This window comes from Dioscorea cayenensis, chromosome 16 (assembly GCF_009730915.1).
Source record: "Dioscorea cayenensis subsp. rotundata cultivar TDr96_F1 chromosome 16, TDr96_F1_v2_PseudoChromosome.rev07_lg8_w22 25.fasta, whole genome shotgun sequence".
Taxonomy (NCBI): domain Eukaryota; kingdom Viridiplantae; phylum Streptophyta; class Magnoliopsida; order Dioscoreales; family Dioscoreaceae; genus Dioscorea; species Dioscorea cayenensis.
The window spans coordinates 1820363-1839524 of record NC_052486.1 but is presented as its reverse complement, the minus strand read 5'-3'; the positions used below and the strand labels follow the sequence as shown (position 1 = coordinate 1839524).

General features: G+C 34.2%; 1 protein-coding gene and 1 long non-coding RNA gene across 9 annotated transcripts; both read left to right on the top strand.

Annotated features, from left to right (window-relative positions):
• Positions 1 to 5047: 5047 nt before the first annotated feature.
• On the top strand, positions 5048 to 10635 carry LOC120278947 (putative disease resistance protein RGA3). 2 transcript variants are annotated; one of them, XM_039285710.1, is made up of 6 exons: positions 5048 to 8161; positions 8246 to 8298; positions 8470 to 8728; positions 8833 to 8910; positions 9699 to 9763; positions 10165 to 10635. In XM_039285710.1, the coding sequence occupies exon 1, from the start codon at positions 5235 to 5237 to the stop codon at positions 7671 to 7673; it is 2439 nt and encodes an 812-aa protein (XP_039141644.1). In that variant the 5' UTR covers positions 5048 to 5234; the 3' UTR covers positions 7674 to 8161; positions 8246 to 8298; positions 8470 to 8728; positions 8833 to 8910; positions 9699 to 9763; positions 10165 to 10635. The 2 variants fall into 2 exon arrangements, with proteins under 2 accessions (XP_039141644.1, XP_039141645.1); XM_039285711.1 differs by having other exon boundaries at positions 8246 to 8303.
• Positions 10636 to 10655: 20 nt separating this feature from the next.
• LOC120278950 lies at positions 10656 to 15372 on the top strand. 7 transcript variants are annotated; one of them, XR_005541805.1, is made up of 9 exons: positions 10656 to 10734; positions 10831 to 10950; positions 11033 to 11106; positions 11167 to 11829; positions 11948 to 12031; positions 12174 to 12339; positions 12463 to 14808; positions 14918 to 14976; positions 15094 to 15372. It is a non-coding gene; the product is annotated as an uncharacterized LOC120278950 (long non-coding RNA). The 7 variants fall into 7 exon arrangements; XR_005541801.1 differs by having other exon boundaries at positions 11033 to 11829; positions 12463 to 12601; positions 13346 to 14808; positions 15094 to 15368; XR_005541802.1 differs by having other exon boundaries at positions 11033 to 11829; positions 12463 to 13667; positions 14119 to 14808; positions 15094 to 15368.
• Positions 15373 to 19162: the final 3790 nt, after the last annotated feature.

Below are 19162 nucleotides of genomic sequence, written 5' to 3'. Positions count from 1 at the left end.
GTTTGTTATATTAATTAATAAATAAATAACGTGTTTTATTGTTATTTAATATTTTTAGTATGTTATTTATTTTTTAATTGTAATTAATTATTTCAACTAATTAATATAATTTAACAATTATTTATTTATTAAATAAATAAATAACTAATATAAATTTATTATTATATAAGGGGTCGAAAAGTTATTTCATTACCAAGGAGTCCAAATCCCCCCAATTTTGGGAGGATTGGAAATGCCCCACATGCATGCTTCTCATTCCCATGCCAACCCACTATTTACTCCTTTCCTTGTTGCCAAACATGGGTTTAGACATCATGAGTGCATGCCATTCCCACTCCCAAGGCATGAATCCATGAACCAAACACCCCCTTAATGCAATTGTTTAGGTACATGAGTGACTCATATTGTTTTCCTTACTCTGGTTAAACATGAAACTATAGATTCTTGAAACATGCATGTACAGACATCTATTACTGAATTTACTTGACATGATTGAATCTCAAGCAAGTTAAAAATATATATATATATATATATATATATATATATTTATAAATTCACACATGCATGTATACAAATCAATTTGGACTAATTATAGATGTCTGTACATGCATGTTTCAAGAATCTATTCAGACATCCTTACTCTGGTTATACATGAAACTATAGATTCTTGGACTAATTATAGATGTCTGTACATGCATGTATAATTAGATCATAATTTGCTCTCAGTTTTTTTTAAAGTTATTTTTATTGTTGTAAGATTCTTCAATATTAGAAAATGAGTATATACATTTTCTTCATGAGTCTATTGTTATTATTCTTTTCCCACGGTTTCTTGTTAGTTGAGATTGAGCAGATCTTCCTTCCCTTTGAGTTATGTCTTTTTACATAGCAAGATAAATTCCCTGAAGCCTTTTATTTGTTATGTATTATTATGATCTAATTATAGAAAGAGATGAGATTAAATATCTGAGAAGTTTGTATATATGCTTATATTTTGTGTATAAATTTATTTGTCTGAATATCATTTTAGGCATGTATACTCTTATAAAATGTTTTTATTTGTGCATAAACTCATGCAAATGAACTTTTTTTAAATATATTAAAAATATTATATTACTTAGGATAGAGGGGGTGAGATTGGAGATTTCAAGTTTTAGGACTATTATGGTTTTTCTTCTTTTAACTTGATAGTAGTGACATTTAGAGGTATACATGCAAATATAGTATTTGTGTTGTGTATACTACATAAAAATAATTTTTCCCATTAATTTTATGTCTGTTATTTTTATCTGGTCATATTAAGTTGGTTTTACTTAATATTTTTTGTCCATTAGCATATTATAGCATATGACGTTTTAATACTGATGACTCTATATTATTTTTGGTCTTGAATTTATTTATAAAGAAAAAACTTATACATTTGAATGGCCATGTATGAGAAAGGTAGATAGATAATGTCACGCCCCGAACCCGGCTCGCCAGACCCGGTGCGCCGACAAACGGCCGCACACCTACAAGGCCAAGACCCAGTAGGCGTGCAAGGCCTCAAAACCCGATTCTCAAAGCGGTGATCTATTAAACTCCTGATCTGAAAAAAAAAATTAAACAACAGATTATGAGCTTGACAGCCCAGTAAGCACCCACTAAAAATTATAGGGATTATTTACAAAAAAATCATAATTTATCAAATTCAAAATCAGAAATCAAATTTATTTCAAATAAACATAGATGTCAAAACTAAACATATAGGTCCCCCAAACAACTATTGCCAAAACAAAATAACAGAATTCATATATTTACCCTTGGTGACCCGAGCCAGAATTATCAGAATTCATATTTTTTACCCTCGGTGACCCGAGCCAGATTTTTCAGAGGTCGTTATTCTTCACCGACGGAAAGCGGTGGGAAATTATAATTTCTATATCAGAGTACATGTTGACACGGTCAGTGTTTAACCCCCAGTGAGAGGGTTATTGCAAAGTTAGTTTGTGGAATACGAGTACTGTGTCAAAATATTTCATGTTCACATAACAATAAATTGTCAAATTCATATTAGGTAAAATGCAAGCAATTTGCAGTCGCATGATCCAATTTTTATCATATTAAAATAAACCAGTTATTTTAATACAACCATGAACAGATATATTTAAAAACATTAATAATAATTATTCATAAATTAGATAAAAGATATCCGAAGTTCACAATTGAAGTAATACATATTTAGATAAGCTGTCTAAAATTTTAGAAATTAAATAATCTGAATTTAAATAAATGTTCAAACCTTTCAGATAATTCTAATTCAAAATAAAATATTACTAACTCGAAATTTCAAATAATTTAAAGTAATTTCGAAAATAATAATTAATAAATAATTCAAAATAGAAATCAAAATAATCATTATTTTTCACAAAAATTTCAAAAGTTCACAAAACTAGAATTTTCAAGTGTATACATATAATAGAATTTATATGTGGGATATGTACCTGATTAACGCCCAAAAATACTCTTAAACCTTACACCTTTGGCATGTCCTATATTCGGAAAGAGATTCTATTAGCTTTCAATAACAAATCGAGGCTAACAAGCAATAATATTAAAAAATTTTTTAGAAGGGTATAAATGTAAAATGTTCAAACTATTATTCTACACTCCCAAATATTGATTATTGCGAGGGTACAATAGCAATTACCCACTCTAAAAGCCATATTAATAATTCCAACATGATCAATGAGTATTAAAACCCTCATAACTTCACATACACTTTTCCAAATCACAAATTTCAAAATTCTAGGAAAAAATAAACATCTAACACTATGACATATCCGAAATTTACACAAATTAGAGTACTACACAATTTATAACATTCAATTGAATATCCAACTATTCTGCAGGATTGTAATTCAGACGTATCCCTTTCAAATATGAATATCTCACAATTCAAAAGCAATAATATTTTACGTGCAGTCAGATAATTCAGTAATGCATCACTTTCTTATTTCATGCTATACCAGATACAACATCTAAGACCATGAAAAACACCAAACAAACTTCAGATTCTGCACAGTAATATCATTGGGCTCAATTACACTAATAATGCTATGACTTTTAAACGACTCATCCAAAGAATCTAAATTTTTATAGGTATCTAGAAAACATCAAACTCTATAACTTTTTTATATTACTCTCCTCCAAATTTCATGTACAAGACCATCAAATTGTGTAAGCAATCTTTATGTTTTCTCCAGAAATATTATTGAGCACACCTATAGATATCTGATCATATCTCACAATTTACATGGCTAAAAATTCTGAAATTTTGCAGAGTAAAAGATATAATAGTCCTCTATAACTTTCTTATGTAAATCTAAATCTAAATCAGAACTTAGAATTATGGAATCAATCAAAAAATTGTTTAATGGCTGAACAGAAATCCTGTCCGCGTCACCTGTGTCTAAAAATTTATAATTTACAGAATACTCCAAAAATTCTGAAATTTGTCAACAAGCTAAACAAGACCTCAATCTACAATTTTTCTATTCAGATCTCTTCCAAATCCTGTCTCTAGATCTTCCAAATAAATTAGGATCTCTATTCCACTAACAGGAAATTTCTGAATGTTATCCTCAAATTAAAATCAAATCAATTCTCACCAAACCCTAACCCCAACTAGTAACACGTCACAAACAAACATAAGAAAGAGCAAAAACAAAAATAACTCAGAACCTTACCTCAAAAAATACAGAGAAACGAAATCCGTGATGACGAGACCCTTCTCCCATCCTCGCCGCCGACACCACCCGCAAATAGGGAGAGGAAGAGATGAGGCAAGTCTCTCTCTTTCCTTATCTTTAATGGTGATCTAAAACCGAAGAAGGTGAAGAGTCGGCTAGGGTTAACAGTAAAACCAACAGTTAGGATTAAAAGTAAAACCAACGGCTAGGATCAAAAATAAAAGCAGTGGCTAGGATTGATTAATGAGTGGGGCTCACAGATAATGAAAGGTGATACAGTCCATCTGAGAATGTAGCTAATAAAAGGGAAGACCATGTAGGTAGTTAAATAAACATATTATCATAAAATGGCCTTCATGCAAATCCTGCATTTGGCTTCCCCAGCTTGGCTAACATATTATCTTCTCTTTTCTCCAACTCCTTATCATGATTAATTCCGCTTGCATTTAGAGTGTAGTGCTCAAGCACTAGATGATTGCTTGCAAGTACGGTCATAGTGGTTGTTCCTCCAACAAGTACCCCGCTTTGTAGCCTATGCAAACAAACAAAGCATGTGTGTGCAGTTCATCAAACGACCATTTTCCTATGAAACTAACCTTGTTGAAGATATCAACTGGTATGTATATGACTCATCAAACCTCTATATTCACTTCGTTTTTTTTCTCATTATTATGATATGTATGCCTTTTTGTGGCATAGCCACATGTGAAGAGGACGAAAGCTTGAATTTGAAGTAGGCCACCAGACCGTCGAAGAATGAGATATGGACATGTCTGACTTGTTATATGTGACTCATTGCATCTTTGTTGTTTCATGTAGTCAATCTATTTTGAATTATTTATTTAATCTATTTTATGATTAGTTTTATATGTCGAGAATTGTATGATATGTGTGCGATTCCTGAATTGCTTTTCATGGGAGGGAAAATACGTAGGTAAACACATACTGAAGTATATGATAATTTGAGAATTCAAATTAGTCTATTTCAACTTGAGCTGATGTGAAAGAGTACGGACGCATGGTATGCTTTGGTTTCTCTCCTCCTTGATGCTTTCTTTAATTTATAATGTGAGTTGAGCTTGAAACTGGACATGTCCTGTCACTTCCTTTGGCTTCAAATATGTGGTAAGTAAAAGTAGTAAACAAGGATTGATGTTATTGGCCAGTGCCCTGCCATCCCAAGAAATAATTGGGCAAGTGTGACCCACGCCCAAAGAAATTATTATTGAACTTCACTGGTACGTTCACTCTATATATCTATATATATATATATATATATGCTTTGTTATCCATTCATACCACCCATCATAATCTTTCTTGTGAGGCGTTGAGAGAGTTGTGAGGCATTACATACAATGGCGATGATAGTGGATGCGTTTGCAGGAAAACTGGTGGAGAAGCTTGGAAATGCCATTGAAGAGAAGGCCATCATGGTTTTAGGCATCAAGGATGAACTCCAAAAGCTTCAGAGAAGGATGAAGAGGATCACATGTGTACTCAAAGATGCTGAGAGGAGACGAGGCTGTCAAATTATGGGTCGATGAGCTGAAAGATGTGATGTATGACGCTGAAGACATCATTGATCTTTGCATGATACAGGGTATGGGGCTCTTGCAAGATGATCATAATTCTCCGGCTGAGTCAAGTACTACGGCTTCCACACGGGTACGCTGCTGTAACTTTCCTATGCTCTCTTGTGTGCGCAGTGTACCATTTCGGTATGAGATTGCTGATAAAATTAAAAGTCTGAATGATAGATTAACTGAGATATCTGAGGATAAGGATAAGTTTAATTTCCTGATTTTTTCTAAATCAAGTAGTGATGATGCATATGTCATGAATGAAGCTTCTTATCGCCAGAGTTCCTTCTTACCAGAATCTGATATTGTGGGTTGGAATATTAAAGATGCTACTAACAGCCTTGTTGAATTATTAGTCTCTCAGCATCAACAGAAATGCCGCCTTTTTGCGATTGTTGGCATGGGGGGTATCGGTAAAACTACTCTAGCGCAATTGATATATAATGATTCCAAGATAAATGATGATTTTGTGTTGCATTCATGGATTTGTGTTTCAAAATTTTACACATCAAGGACTGACTTGCTGAAGGAACTCATAAGAAATGTTGGAGGTACTTGTGGAGAGGCAACAACAACCGCAGAATTACAAAAAATACTTTGTGATGTTTTACATGGGAAGAGCTTATTTTTGGTTTTGGATGATGTTTGGGATGCAGATGTATGGATTAATTTAATCAAAAATCCAGTTAAAAGAACAACAACAAAATGCAGGGTTGTGGTTACGACAAGAGACAGGAACAATGCTATAAAAATGGGCGCAATTTATATCCACAATGTCAACAAACTACCTTTGAATTTTGGTTGGGACTTGCTATGCAAGAAAGTTTTCACAAATAATGATGAGGGTGAGATTCAAAGAATGAAGGATATAGGGATGAAGATTGTTGAGAAATGTGATGGTCTTCCGATCCAAATAAAAGCCATTGCGGGCGTTCTTATAACAAAAGACCAAAATAAAATAGAATGGGAGAATGTACTTAACAGTAATGCTTGGACTATTACAGGACTTCCAGAAGAGCTCCAGGGAGCGCTGTACTTAAGCTATGAAGCCTTACCTTCAGCACTAAAACATTGTTTCCTTTATTGCTCCCTCAACCATCGTGATCGTGAGTTGTGTTATGAAAATCTTGTCTGTGAGTGGATTGCAGAAGGTTTCATAGAACCAAATGGAGATGCATCAATGGAGGATATCGCGAAAGGTTATTACATGGATCTGATTAGAAGTAGTTTTTTACAACCTAATCCGTTTTGGGTTAATATGTTTACATGCACAATGCATGATTTATTGCGAGCCCTTGCTATATTTTTAACAGGTGGTGAATGTCTTTCAAGAGATCCTCAAGCATCACAAAGCAACGGTTCTACGATAAAATTACGCCGTTTGACAATTTCAAGTAAGAGGGATAGTGTGAGCATTCCACATCTTGATTATCTTAGAAATCTACGGTTATGGACCCTTCCAAGTTTGGACACGCAAATGATTGGAAGCTTTAAGCAATTGCGTATATTGTTGCTCAATGGAGACGGAATTGAGAATATCCCCGACAATATCGGGGATTTAGTGCACTTAAGGCTTCTTGATTTGCGGCATACAAGAATATGCAAACTACCGGATTCTTTGGGAAATCTCATCAACTTGCAGTTCTTGTTACTTGGTGATTGTAAGTCTCTGCGCATCCTTCCGAGAAGCATAACTAGGTTATGCAATTTAAGGAGACTCAATCTTGCCGGAACTCCTGTGAATTATGTGCCAAAGGGAATAAAGAAGTTAGAACATCTTAATTATCTGACAGGATTTATTGCTGAAGAAGCTAATGGTGACAATGGAGAGGGGTGCAACATAAAAGATCTACAAATGCTTAAAAATCTTAGTAATCTTGTAATAGACAAGTTAGAGAAAGCAAGTAAATGCACTTCAGTGCTTTTAAACAAGCCTCGCCTCAAAACTGCTGTACTTCGTTGCACACCCGACAGTGGTATATGTAATCAACAAAAGATGGACAGGATCATACAAGTCTTTGATGAGCTATGCCCTCCACCATGCCTTGATGATCTACAAATTCATTACTATTTTGGTGAGAGATATCCACAGTGGATGTCATCCAATTCCATCAGTTCAACTCTTCCAGAACTGACTTATTTGGAACTTATTCATTGCTCTAACTGCCCTCAGCTTCCCCAACTTGGCCAACTGCCCCAACTCAAGTATCTAAAGATCCGGGGGGCAACTTCAGTTATATCAATCGGCAGTGAATTTCTCGGCAATGGAAAACTTGCAGCCAGTGCCTTCCCTAAGCTTGAATACTTAATACTCTTGGAAATGACTAATTGGGAGCAGTGGAGAGGAAGACAACGAGATTGACTCTAGCAAGCAAATACACTTCCCCTGTCTCCGCAGAATTGTCATTTGTGGCTGCCCCAAGCTAAAAGCTCTTCCACGAGGCTTGAATCATGTGCAAGAATTGTATATTACAAGAGCTCACAGTCTTTCAAGGGTCTTTGATCTACCTACCTTGAGAGAATTGCGAGTCATCGATTGCCCAATGTTGGACTGTGTTGAAAAGCTGGAGTCTTTGCAGAGCTTGAAGATAACTGATGAAAGGGATGATCGTCTCCCTAAATGGCTTATCTCTTTCCTCCAACAACACGAAAAGCATCACAACAATCGATTCCATTTGCGTTTGAGGTTTACTGCCCAAGCATTGAAGGGATGTTTGAAAGGGCGTCCCTATTGGTGTTTCCTCCAGCAAGTTCCACGCTTGGAAGCCTATGCAGAGAATGAAAGCATGTATTTTAAGTACACCAAGGAACCATTTTCCTACCAAACCAACATTGATGAAGACACAACTGGTATGTATATGACTCATGAAATCTCGCCTCTGTATTGTTTACAAGAATTATGTTGTTTACCTCTTATGGTGGCTTATAATGCAGATGAGAACTAGGATGAAATCTTGAAGTTTCATGAGATGTAGGCGTCATGATTGGTAAGGTTCGCTGCATCTCTAATCCTGCATGTTTCTTATTTTTTGCAGTCTGGTTTGATTTATTTATTTATCTATCTATTTGATGATTAGGAATTAATTAAACTAATCACTAGCTAATTCTTTCTTTAGAATTGTGATACATATGTGAGTTCACTTTACTAATTTTGACAGGAGTGGTGAGTAAACATATTCAACATCGTCAAAAGGCTCATGATGATCAAATGAACAATCATCTCTTTGATTGGCTCATCTCTTTTCTCCAACAGCATGAAAAGACTAGAGGGATGTTTGAAAGGGGACGCTCACACTCATTGTTCCTCAAGCAAGTACCCCTCCTTTTATTCTATACAGAGGACAAAAGCATGTTTTAATTTGAAATGCATCAAAGAACAATATTTCTATGGAAACCAATCTTTTCCTTGAAGACATGGTATGCATAAATTACTCATGATATCATCATATTTTGTGATAATTAGTGGCTATCTGTTTATCAGAAATATAATAATTTTATGTCCAATTAATGGTTTATGACAGTGGAGATTAAGAGGATGAAATCTTTTATTTGAATTCGACTTAGAACATCTAAGAATGAGATGTGAACATGCATTACCGGTATGTATTCAATTTGTCTGTAACTATTTATTTATTTATTTATTTATTTGTTTATGTTATTAATAAAAAGTAAACTTATCACAAAGCTAGTTTGCTGGTTCTACACATCTTTTGAATGAATTGTGATGTGCACGTGTTTGTTGCATTGATTTTCTCAGCAAATTAATATGTGGCTTGATCGCGACTTGAGTTTATAATAATTTGATGGTTCAAATTACTTGGTTATTCAACTTGAGATGAAATAAGCTTGAAGTAGTTGAATGAGATGTGGACAAGTAGAATGACTGGTATGGTATCTTTCTCCTGATAGATGATAGGATTTGTGTTCTCCAAATAAGGAAGTAGTGGAATGAGCCTAGTTTGATTGATACTAAACTTGCACATTGATGAAAAGACTGAATTGTGAGTCTGGGTTATTCCATAGCGCTCAACTAATGAAGGGGAATGGAGGAACTGGATCGTTTTTGCTTGCGAGTTTTCAAGTATCTTGATACCATGAAAAAATAAACTCAAAGGCTTTTCTTGTATTTCTCATTGAGAACAGGAGGTGTATACATATTTATACATGGATAACATAAATAGCAACACACTGCATTGAATCATAAATTGATACATCAATTCCATGAATTCAATCAGCATTCAATTAGCTATCATGATTTTCAATCAATTGGTTGTAATGATTTTTCTTATTCCATGCCATATTTATTTCTTTGATAGAGATTGTTTCCTTGTTTGATTTTGATTCCTTATCATGTTTATGTGGGCCATGAATTCCCCCGTTCCTGCAGGAGTACAAGGAGCATGCTGCTATGCTTTGGCCTCCTCCCTTACCATGCTTTCTTTTATTTTCAACGTGAGTTGAGCTTGAAACTATATGATCTCCTTGTACTTTTTACAGCTTAATTTATTTTCATCATTAGTAATCGGGATTGATAGAATAGCATGACATTTGTTCAATAATTGGTTTCCTTCTTTACGTAGTTTTCTGAAGATTACATGAGAGTTTCTTCTGAGTTTTGTATATCTATTTATGCAAATATTTGGGAGTGGGATTCCAGTAGAATGTCTAAAAATACAATGGAGCCTGCTAAGATGTGTCTTTAATTCTTTGTGCAGCTCTGAATTGGGAGTCTGTTTTCTCTAATTAAAGTAAATGTGACCGAACCTTTATAGTGTATTTTGTAATTCTGCTTTTGATTCATGTATACCAAAATAGTAGTATTAATAATAGAATTCCTTATTGATATTCAACAGGTTCTATGTGGATATGGTGGGCAAGCAATGACGTAATCCATCAGATACAGTTCACGCTCATGATATTGATTCATTCTCCAACTTTATCTATTCACACTCTTCCAGTTCCTTCAGAATCAATTGACTAGTGAACTGGCCTTGAAGCCAGGATTCTAGCTCAAAAATGAAATGATTCATATGTGGAAGTGTTATTGGATGTGAGAACATGAAAACAGGCAAGCATATTGAATTCTTATCAACTGAGATTTGCTTTAATTTTCACAGAAGGTCCAGAAAAGATAGGTAAGCATATTTGCATGGGAATGACCTGATGAATGCACTGCAAAACTGTTTGAGAGTGATCTCTAATCTCACAAGACAGGCATGAGCGATTAAAGATACAACAAAGGGATTCAAATGTTTTATGTTTTGAGTTCTTCCTCCTTCTCCTCACTCTCTTTAATTTTGTTTGTGACTTGAACTGAAACTCTCCTTGTACTTGTTGCAGCTTACTAGAAGTAACCATTGTCCTCTGCTTTCAACCATTAACAACAAAATGATGCATCAAGAGCACTGCATGAGAAGTTCAAGGTGCTTTTCATGTCACTTCTTGAATTGACTTCCTTATTTGATTTTTTTTTCTGAATATTTTCAAAAGGTTCTTTCAATCATAAATATACGTATCAGAAAGTATAGTGGAGCATGATGGGGATCTTTCTCTTGATGTATACTACTCCGACAAAGCTTTGGGAGGGATTTCTGGGTTTTTGCATGTAATGTGACTACATAACCTTTAAGCTATATCTGGTAATTTTGATTTTTGATGTTTGATTCATGTTTCTAACATGTTGAATTCTAATAATAAAAGAGTTCATTTGATATTCAACAGGGTGGTGGGAGGTTGTGAATGTTTGCACATCCTTCTGGAAGACACTCCTTTGAACTGTGATATTAAAGGAATAGGTAAGTTGGAACATCTCAATAATCTAACTGGATTAAGATGTTATTAACAAAGATGCGCAGGAAGGAGAGGGATGCAACTCGGAAGAGTTACTGGCACTTAAAAAGCTTGCTTAGCTTCAAAATCGATAAGCTGGAGAAAGTCAACAAAGTTGCATCAGTATTTTCTATGCCCAACTATAAAGGGCATAGTCAACAACAAGAGATGAACAAGCTTGCCGAAGTTCTTAAATGCGTCTCCAGCTTGGCTAACTGGGACGAATATATGGTCCTTAAATGCCTATTATTGTGTAACATGCCTATCCAGGAGGCTTAAGTCATATCAACATTGAAGATTGGGAGTGTTCAAAGTGTTTCAATGATATTTGACCTCCCTACCTTGAGATTTCTGGATGTTGTTAATTGTCCAATGCTGGAGTGCATCTAGAAGCTCGAGTCTCTACAGAGGTTGAAGCTGATATATTGATCATTGAGAGAACAACATTAGTCTCTCTGAGTGGCTCATCACTTTCCTCTAACACCATGAGAATCCCCAAGGCAGTCACTCTCATTTTAATTTCAAGTGCTCTGCACTAACACTGAAGGGATGTTTCAAAGGGAGCCCATGTTGGTCTTTCCTCGAACAAATTCCCTGCTTCATCACCTATAAATAGGACAGAAGCATGTGCTTGAAATGCACAAAGGAACCATTTTCTTATGAAACCAACCTTGTTGAAGACATGACTGGTTTGCATTAGTCATGATATATCTTGATTCTTCTTCTTCTTCTTTTTCCCTTCCCATTCTTCTTCTTCTAGATATATATTGAAAGTGCCTAGCTAATTATGATATGTATGTCTTGTAGTAGTGGCACTCCAAATGAAGAGGGGGATGAATACTTGAATTTTACGTAGACCACTGAAGAATGAGACATGGACCTGTATAACTGGTATATATGACTTACTGCATCTTTAGTCTTCCATGTATAAAATCTGTTTTTGAATTATTTATATATCTATCTACTTGATGATTTGGAACTAAACTCGTCACCAGCCTCATGACAATTGCTTCTTTTTGCATTTGGAGTGCAGTCTCAAGCATAGGGGGGATGTTTGAAAGGGCATTCACACTGGTTGTAACTTGTTCCTCCAGTAAGTAGCCTGTCTTGTAGCTGATACAGAGAACAGAAGCATGTACGTGAAGCACATAAAAGGACTATGTTCCTCTAAAACCAATGATTTCTTGAAGATATGAACGGTAAGCATTAATTAGTCATGATATCTGTATATTGCATCTTTAACTTTATTAGTATTTTTAATTAAGCTCAAGAAAATAAACTTGTTATATCTTTAGAACTGTGATAAGTGTGTGTTTTCACAGGAGGAATGGTTGATAAACATGTTTTTAGTGGCAAAGATTTGACTTTATTATGACTCAACTTTCAGCTTGAGGTGATGGTTATTATGGTGGAGTTCATGTCCATTGGAGCGAGGCATGGCTTTGGTTTTTTAAATTTTCTGTGAGTTATGCTCTCCTTATTGAGTTGATTTCCTTCTTTGCTTAATTTTCTGAACAATTAATGTGCAGGAGCTTTTTTCGGGGGAATTAATATACATGTTAGAAAATAGGGTGGAGCATGATACATGAGGAGCTATCTTTCTTTGTATACAAATCAAGTCTTTGATGAAATTTAGGGTGGGAGTGCTGTTTTCTTTTCTACAGTACTGTCAGAGCTATCTCTGTCTTCTTTTCTCTGCGCATGTGCATGTGTTTTATCCTCAAGTATTTAGTTTGTTTAATCTTTCTTCAGAACTGTGATATATGTATGTATGTGTTCACTGTGCAATTGGAGGGAAGGTGCATAAACCTATTTGTATGCCAAGTATGTGAATTTTGTAATGAAGAAATGGTTTACCCGATTTATTTTACACTGTGAGTTGAGCTTGAAACTCGATGATTTCCTTGTCCTTGTTACAGCTTAAATAATTCACATCATGAGTTTTGGAGATTGGTAGAATAGCAGGACACTTGTTTAATAATAAGTTTCTTTAGTTTTCTGAACAATAATGTGACTCGAGTTAAAAACATAGATTTTGTCTTTATTCTATATATATATATACATACTACTGCTCTGAGGAAGCTCTGTTTTTTAATACTTGATACTTAATGTTACAGACCTTATAGATATCCGTCTTATTCAAGTGTATACCAATTGAAATATTGCCCTTTAATAATGAAATGCCTATTTGATATTGAACTTCAGAGTCAACCGTTGGATATGATATATGTGCAACTACGTGAGGAATGACGCATTTCCTTGGCCACAATTTGATGAATATAAATCCTATGCTCAAGTACATGATCAAAGACAAAGATTGTAGCTCATCAACAAAGAAGGCGACACATATATTGGGACCATTGCAAACTTATTGAGTTTGAACTCATTGTAGGTCTGTGAGCCAAAGCGAAGCTGCCAATTTTCACAACAAACTCTGATAAGCAGAGGATGTTTTGATCATGGCTCTAAGTGTATAATAATTTGATTGCTCAAATCACCTGGTTTCAACTTGAACTTGATATGACAGGTAAGAGTTATAGACCGAGGCATGACAAGCTTCTGGGGTTTCTTTCCTTCGTTTTGGCTCACAGACCTAGTTTTCAATGTTAGTTGAGCTTGAAACTAGATGATATCCTTGCATGCACTTGTTAACAGCTTAATTTACACCATGATTAATTTTACGGTTTGATTGAATAACATGCCAGTTTTTTAATAAGTCCTTGCCTTCTTTAGTGATTTTACTTAATGATGTTTTACGATTACTTTATTCTGAGTTAGTTATATACATGCTGATAGTCAGTAACAGTAGATGGACAAGATTGTACAAGTCTTTGATGAGCTATGCCCTCCACAAAGACTTGATGATCTACGAATTGAAAAGGAAATATCCACAATGGATATCATCCAATTCCATAAATACTGCTCTTCTAGAAGTGACTTGATCTTTGCAACTATTTTATTGCTCCAATTGTTCTCAGCTTCCCCAACTTTGCCAACTGCCCCAACTCAAGTATCTAAGGATCAAGGCAGCAACTGCAATTGTATCAATTGGTGCTGAATTTCTCATCAATGGAAAACTTGCAGGAAGTGCCTTCCCCAACTTGAGTACTTATTATTCTGGGACATAACTAATTGGGAGGAATGGTCACTGATCAATGGAGAGGAAGACAATGATCTTGAATCTAGCAAGTTATTGCTCTTCCCTCATCTCATAAGTATTTCCATTGACAACTGCCCCAAGCTTAAAGATCTTCCAAGAGGCTTGAATCACATCTGAGAATTGTATATTACTAGAGCTCACAGTCTTTCAAGAATATCTCATCTCCCTGCTTTGAAAGAATTGCAAGTTATTGATTGCCCATTGTTGGAGTGTGTAGAGAAGCTTGATTCCCTTCAATGCTTGGAGATGAGTGATAAAGAGAACAAGAGTCTCCCTAAGTGGCTCATTTTTTTCCTCCAACAACGCAAAAAGCCTCATAATGATCAATTCCATTTGTTGTTGGAGTGCAGCGCCCAATCATTGCAGGATGTTTGAAAGGGCATTGCTGTTGGGTTTTCCTCCAGCATGTACCCCACTTGGAAGCCTCTGCAGAGGATGGAAATATGTATTTAAAGTATACCAAAGAACAATTTTTGTACCAAACAATCCATGATGAAGACATCAGCTGGTATGTATATGACTCATGCATAAAACATGTCCTCTATATTTTGTAACTCGTAAGTGCCTTTATTGTTTATGAGAATTGTGATATTTACCTTTTGTGGTGGCTTATGCAGATGAGGACTAGGTTGAAAGCTTGAAATTTAACAAGATCTGGATATGCATGACTCGGATGGTTCGTTGTATTTCTAATTTATCTATCTATTTCATTATTTGGAATTAAACTCATCACTAGTTAGTTCTGACTTTAGAATTGTGATACATGTGTGTGTTCATTGTACTAATTTCATAGGAGGAATGGTGGTCAAACATATTCTCAAACAGCTTGAAAAGCTTCATAACGATTACTACTTCTTGCATTTGGAGTGCAGTGCTCAAGCACCAGAGACTGGAGGGATGTTTGAAAGGGCCATGGTGTTCAAACTGGTTGTTCATCCAGCATGTACCCTGTCTTGTGACACACCAAAGAACTATATTCCTATGAAACCAATCTTTCCTTGAAAACATGACTGGTATTCATTAATTGTGCTCAATATCTCTCTATTTTTTCTGATAATTAGTGTGTATGTCTTTATCAGAAATATAATAATTTTATATCTAATTTAATGGTTTATGCAGTTGAGGATTAGGGAAGATGAAATCTCTTTTTGAATTTGACTTTAAAAACCGTAGAAGAATGAGATATTAACATGCAGTACTAGTATGTATTCAACTTGTCTTTAACTATTTATTTGTTTATCTATTTTATTAACAGAATGTAAGATTATAACAAGCTAGTTAGCTGGATCTACATATCTTTAGAATAAGTTGTGATATGCATCTGTTTGTTGTATTGATTTTCACAGGCAAATTAATGTGTGACATGATCATGTATAATAATTTGATGGTTCAAATTAATTGGTTTTTCAACTTGAGATGAAATAAACTCGAAATGGTTGAATGAGATGTGAACAAGTACAAGGGCTGATTTGTATATATGTGCCTCATGGCATCACTAATTCTAGTATTATTAACTAAGCTCAACACTACAAATTTTTTATACCTTTATAATTGTCATATGTATGTGCTTGCTGGTTGATAAACATTTCTTTAATGGCAAATATGTGACTATATTATTACTCAACTTTCAACTTGAGATGATTGTTGTTGTTGAGGAATTCATTCAAGAAGGGCATGGCTTTTGTTTTTTAAAAATTTTTTTCTGTGAGTTGTGTTGAAACTCATTATTTTTGGAGTTGATTCTTATTTCTCTAAACAGTTAATGTGAGTTTTTCCTGGAGGAATTAATACATGTGTCAGAAAACAGAGTGGAGCATGCCTTTATTCTATATACATTATACATATATATTAATATATAAATTTATATCACAGCTATCTTTCTGTGTTTTTTCTGCAATAATGTGACTAGTGCCGTATAGTGTTTGTGTGTGTATCTGATAATTCTGATTTTTAATGATATGTATGTTTTTTGGTGGCACAAAAACATAGGAGGATGAAATTTGAATTACAATTAAGAGTACCAAAGGAATGAAATGTGGACATGTATGACTTGATATATATGACTCATCACATCCTTAATCTTTCAGGTATCTATCTAGTCTATCTTGAATTAGTTATTTAGTCTATTGTATCTAGTCTATCTTGAATTAGTTATTTAGTCTATTGTCTGATTTAAAATTAAGCTCATCACTTGCAGTCATATGACTAGGGGTGAGCAAAAAAATCCGGATCCGATGATCCGATCTGATATCCGATTTTTTAACCCTAATTTTTTGGGTACCCGATCCGAAAAAAAGGGTTGGGTACCCGATCTGAATTTTTTAGATGCAAACCGGGTCGGGAGAAATTAAAAATCGGGTATCCGAATTCGATCCGGTTTTTAATTTTTATTATATTATATATATATATATATATATTTAAATTTTACATGGTCTAAAAAGTAAAAATGACAAAAAAAATTCCAAATCCCTCATCTCAACCCTTTAAAAGTTATATATATATATATATAAATTCTACAGGTTTTTAAAAAGATTCAAATCCTTGCCTCCCATTCATTGATAGCTATTACCTCTGCCTCTTCTCTCATAGCAACTAATGATCATTATTGATGAGATGCTTGACGTCAAGTTATTTGATAATGCCTAATCTTTCATAAAATTCTTTATTATTTTTGTTATGACTTTTATTGTGTGAAGAATAATATAAAAGTTTAATGTTAAGTTGTAAGTTTTTCATATATTTTTTTTTATGTAATGTTGTTATACAAAACAAATCCATGGAGTAGATAAAAGTCAAATTTGGATCCGGATATCCGATATCCGATCCGGTTTAAACTGGGTACCCGGTTTTCGGTACTCGGGTTTTCAGATCGACAAAAACTCGACTGATCCCGACTCGGTTCGGACATCGGTCGAGTTTTATCGATCTAAAACCCGAGTACCGAAAACCGGTACCCGCTTAAACCGAATCGGATATCGGATATCCGGATCCAAATTTGACTTTTATCTACTCCATGGATTTGTTTTGTATAACCCAATCCGGTTTTAAAAACCGGATCGAGTACCCGGTTTTGCTCACCCCTCTCATATCTTCAAATTTGTGATATATAAATGTGTTCACTATACAATTGGTTTCCACATGTGAGAAGGTGACTAGACTAAACATACTTGTATGACAAATATATGTGACTTTGTTATCAAGAAATGGTTTTCTTCTTCCTGATTTCTTTAATTTACATGGTGAGGTGAGCTTAAAACTCGATGATCTCCTTATGCTTGTTACGGCTTAATTAATTCACACCATGAGCTTTGGAGATTGATAGGATAGCACATCCGGTCTTTAATAGTTTGAGTTCCTTCTTTACTTTTTTTTTCCCTAAACAATAATGCGTGACAGTTTATTATGAGTTAATAACATGCGTCTCTCTTCTATATATATACACACTACTACTAGTCTGAGGAAGCTCTGTTTTTTCTCTTTGATATATATATATATATATATATATGTTTTTTATTCATATATGTGCTGATCAAAATATTACCTGTTAATAATGATATTTCTATTTGATATTGAGCAATAGGGTTAACTGGTGGATATAATATATGTTGCAACTATGTAAGTGACGGCGCATTTCCTTAGCTACAATTCACACCGATGAGAATCAATCCTATGCTCAAGCACATGATCAAGACTAAGAGGAAGCAAGGATTGTAGCTCATCAACAAAGGAGACATATATTGAGGAGGACTAAGATGTAATTAAGAACATTGAAATTTGCAGGCATATTGTGTTTTGAGTTCATCCTTGGCTTGCTGTTAACTATGAACCAAAGCGAAGTTGTCGCCAATTTTCACAACAAAATATGATGGACAGAGGATTGAACTGCAGTTTTGATTTCATTTTTATGATAGCTTGATTGCTCATCTATGATTATCCGAGAGAAGTGGGTGAAAATTCTCATAACTGAGAGCAATCGAGGTGATTAAAACTTTTGAAAGTGAAAATGTTTTGAAACAAATATGGGCTTGAAGCATATGGGCCATCTAACAAATATTCATTAAAAACAGCTTAAATAAACTGTCGTCTTCCTTCTCAAGAAAATATGTATGATCATTGTAATTGTCTTTTGTATATGTTGTACATGTCCCCATTCGGGATTTTGTAATTGTCTTTTCTTAATATAATTTTATGGTTAATTTTTCAAAGAAGAAAATTTATTTCAATTTGGGATACATATTACAATATTATCATTATGCGATGTTGGCTATCATATTTATCTCCCAAACGTGTACATATATATATACATATTAATTAATATTTTTTTAAATGGAAGCTACAAGTGTTATATACATCAGGGGTGTGCTCGTCTATACAGGTCAGCCATATAAAAAGAGTCTAGTTTGTTTGGATTGCGAGTCTGTAAACATAACCAGCGACCTATTAACTAGTTTTAAACTCAAAATCTTTTAATGTCTCACATTTGTTTTTCAAAGTGGAGCTAAATACTATTGAATCCTTAGCCATTTGGTTACCCCATTAGTAATTTTTTTTTGTTTGAAATATTAGAAGATGAAAATTAAAATAAAATAATTATTTAATTAAAAATGAAATTATCATGTACTTAAAAACTATTTATCTTACATAATTTGTGAATTAAAGGAAATTCAATTAATTCAATATATATTAAAAAAAAAAGTTGAAAGACTCAAATGAAAAAGCGGATAAACCACTTCAATTAAAAAGATAACATACAAAAACCCAACCACGTAAGTGTAACAAAAATGATACAAAACCAACAGTGAAAAACAAAACGAAAGCAGAATAACCGCCTCAACTAACAGGAAAAATATATATAAAAATTC

Excerpts from the sequence above, each read along its gene's own strand:
- LOC120278947 (XM_039285710.1), top strand. The coding sequence starts at position 5,235 with ATGCTGAGAGGAGACGAGGCTGTCAAATTATGGGTCGATGAGCTGAAA.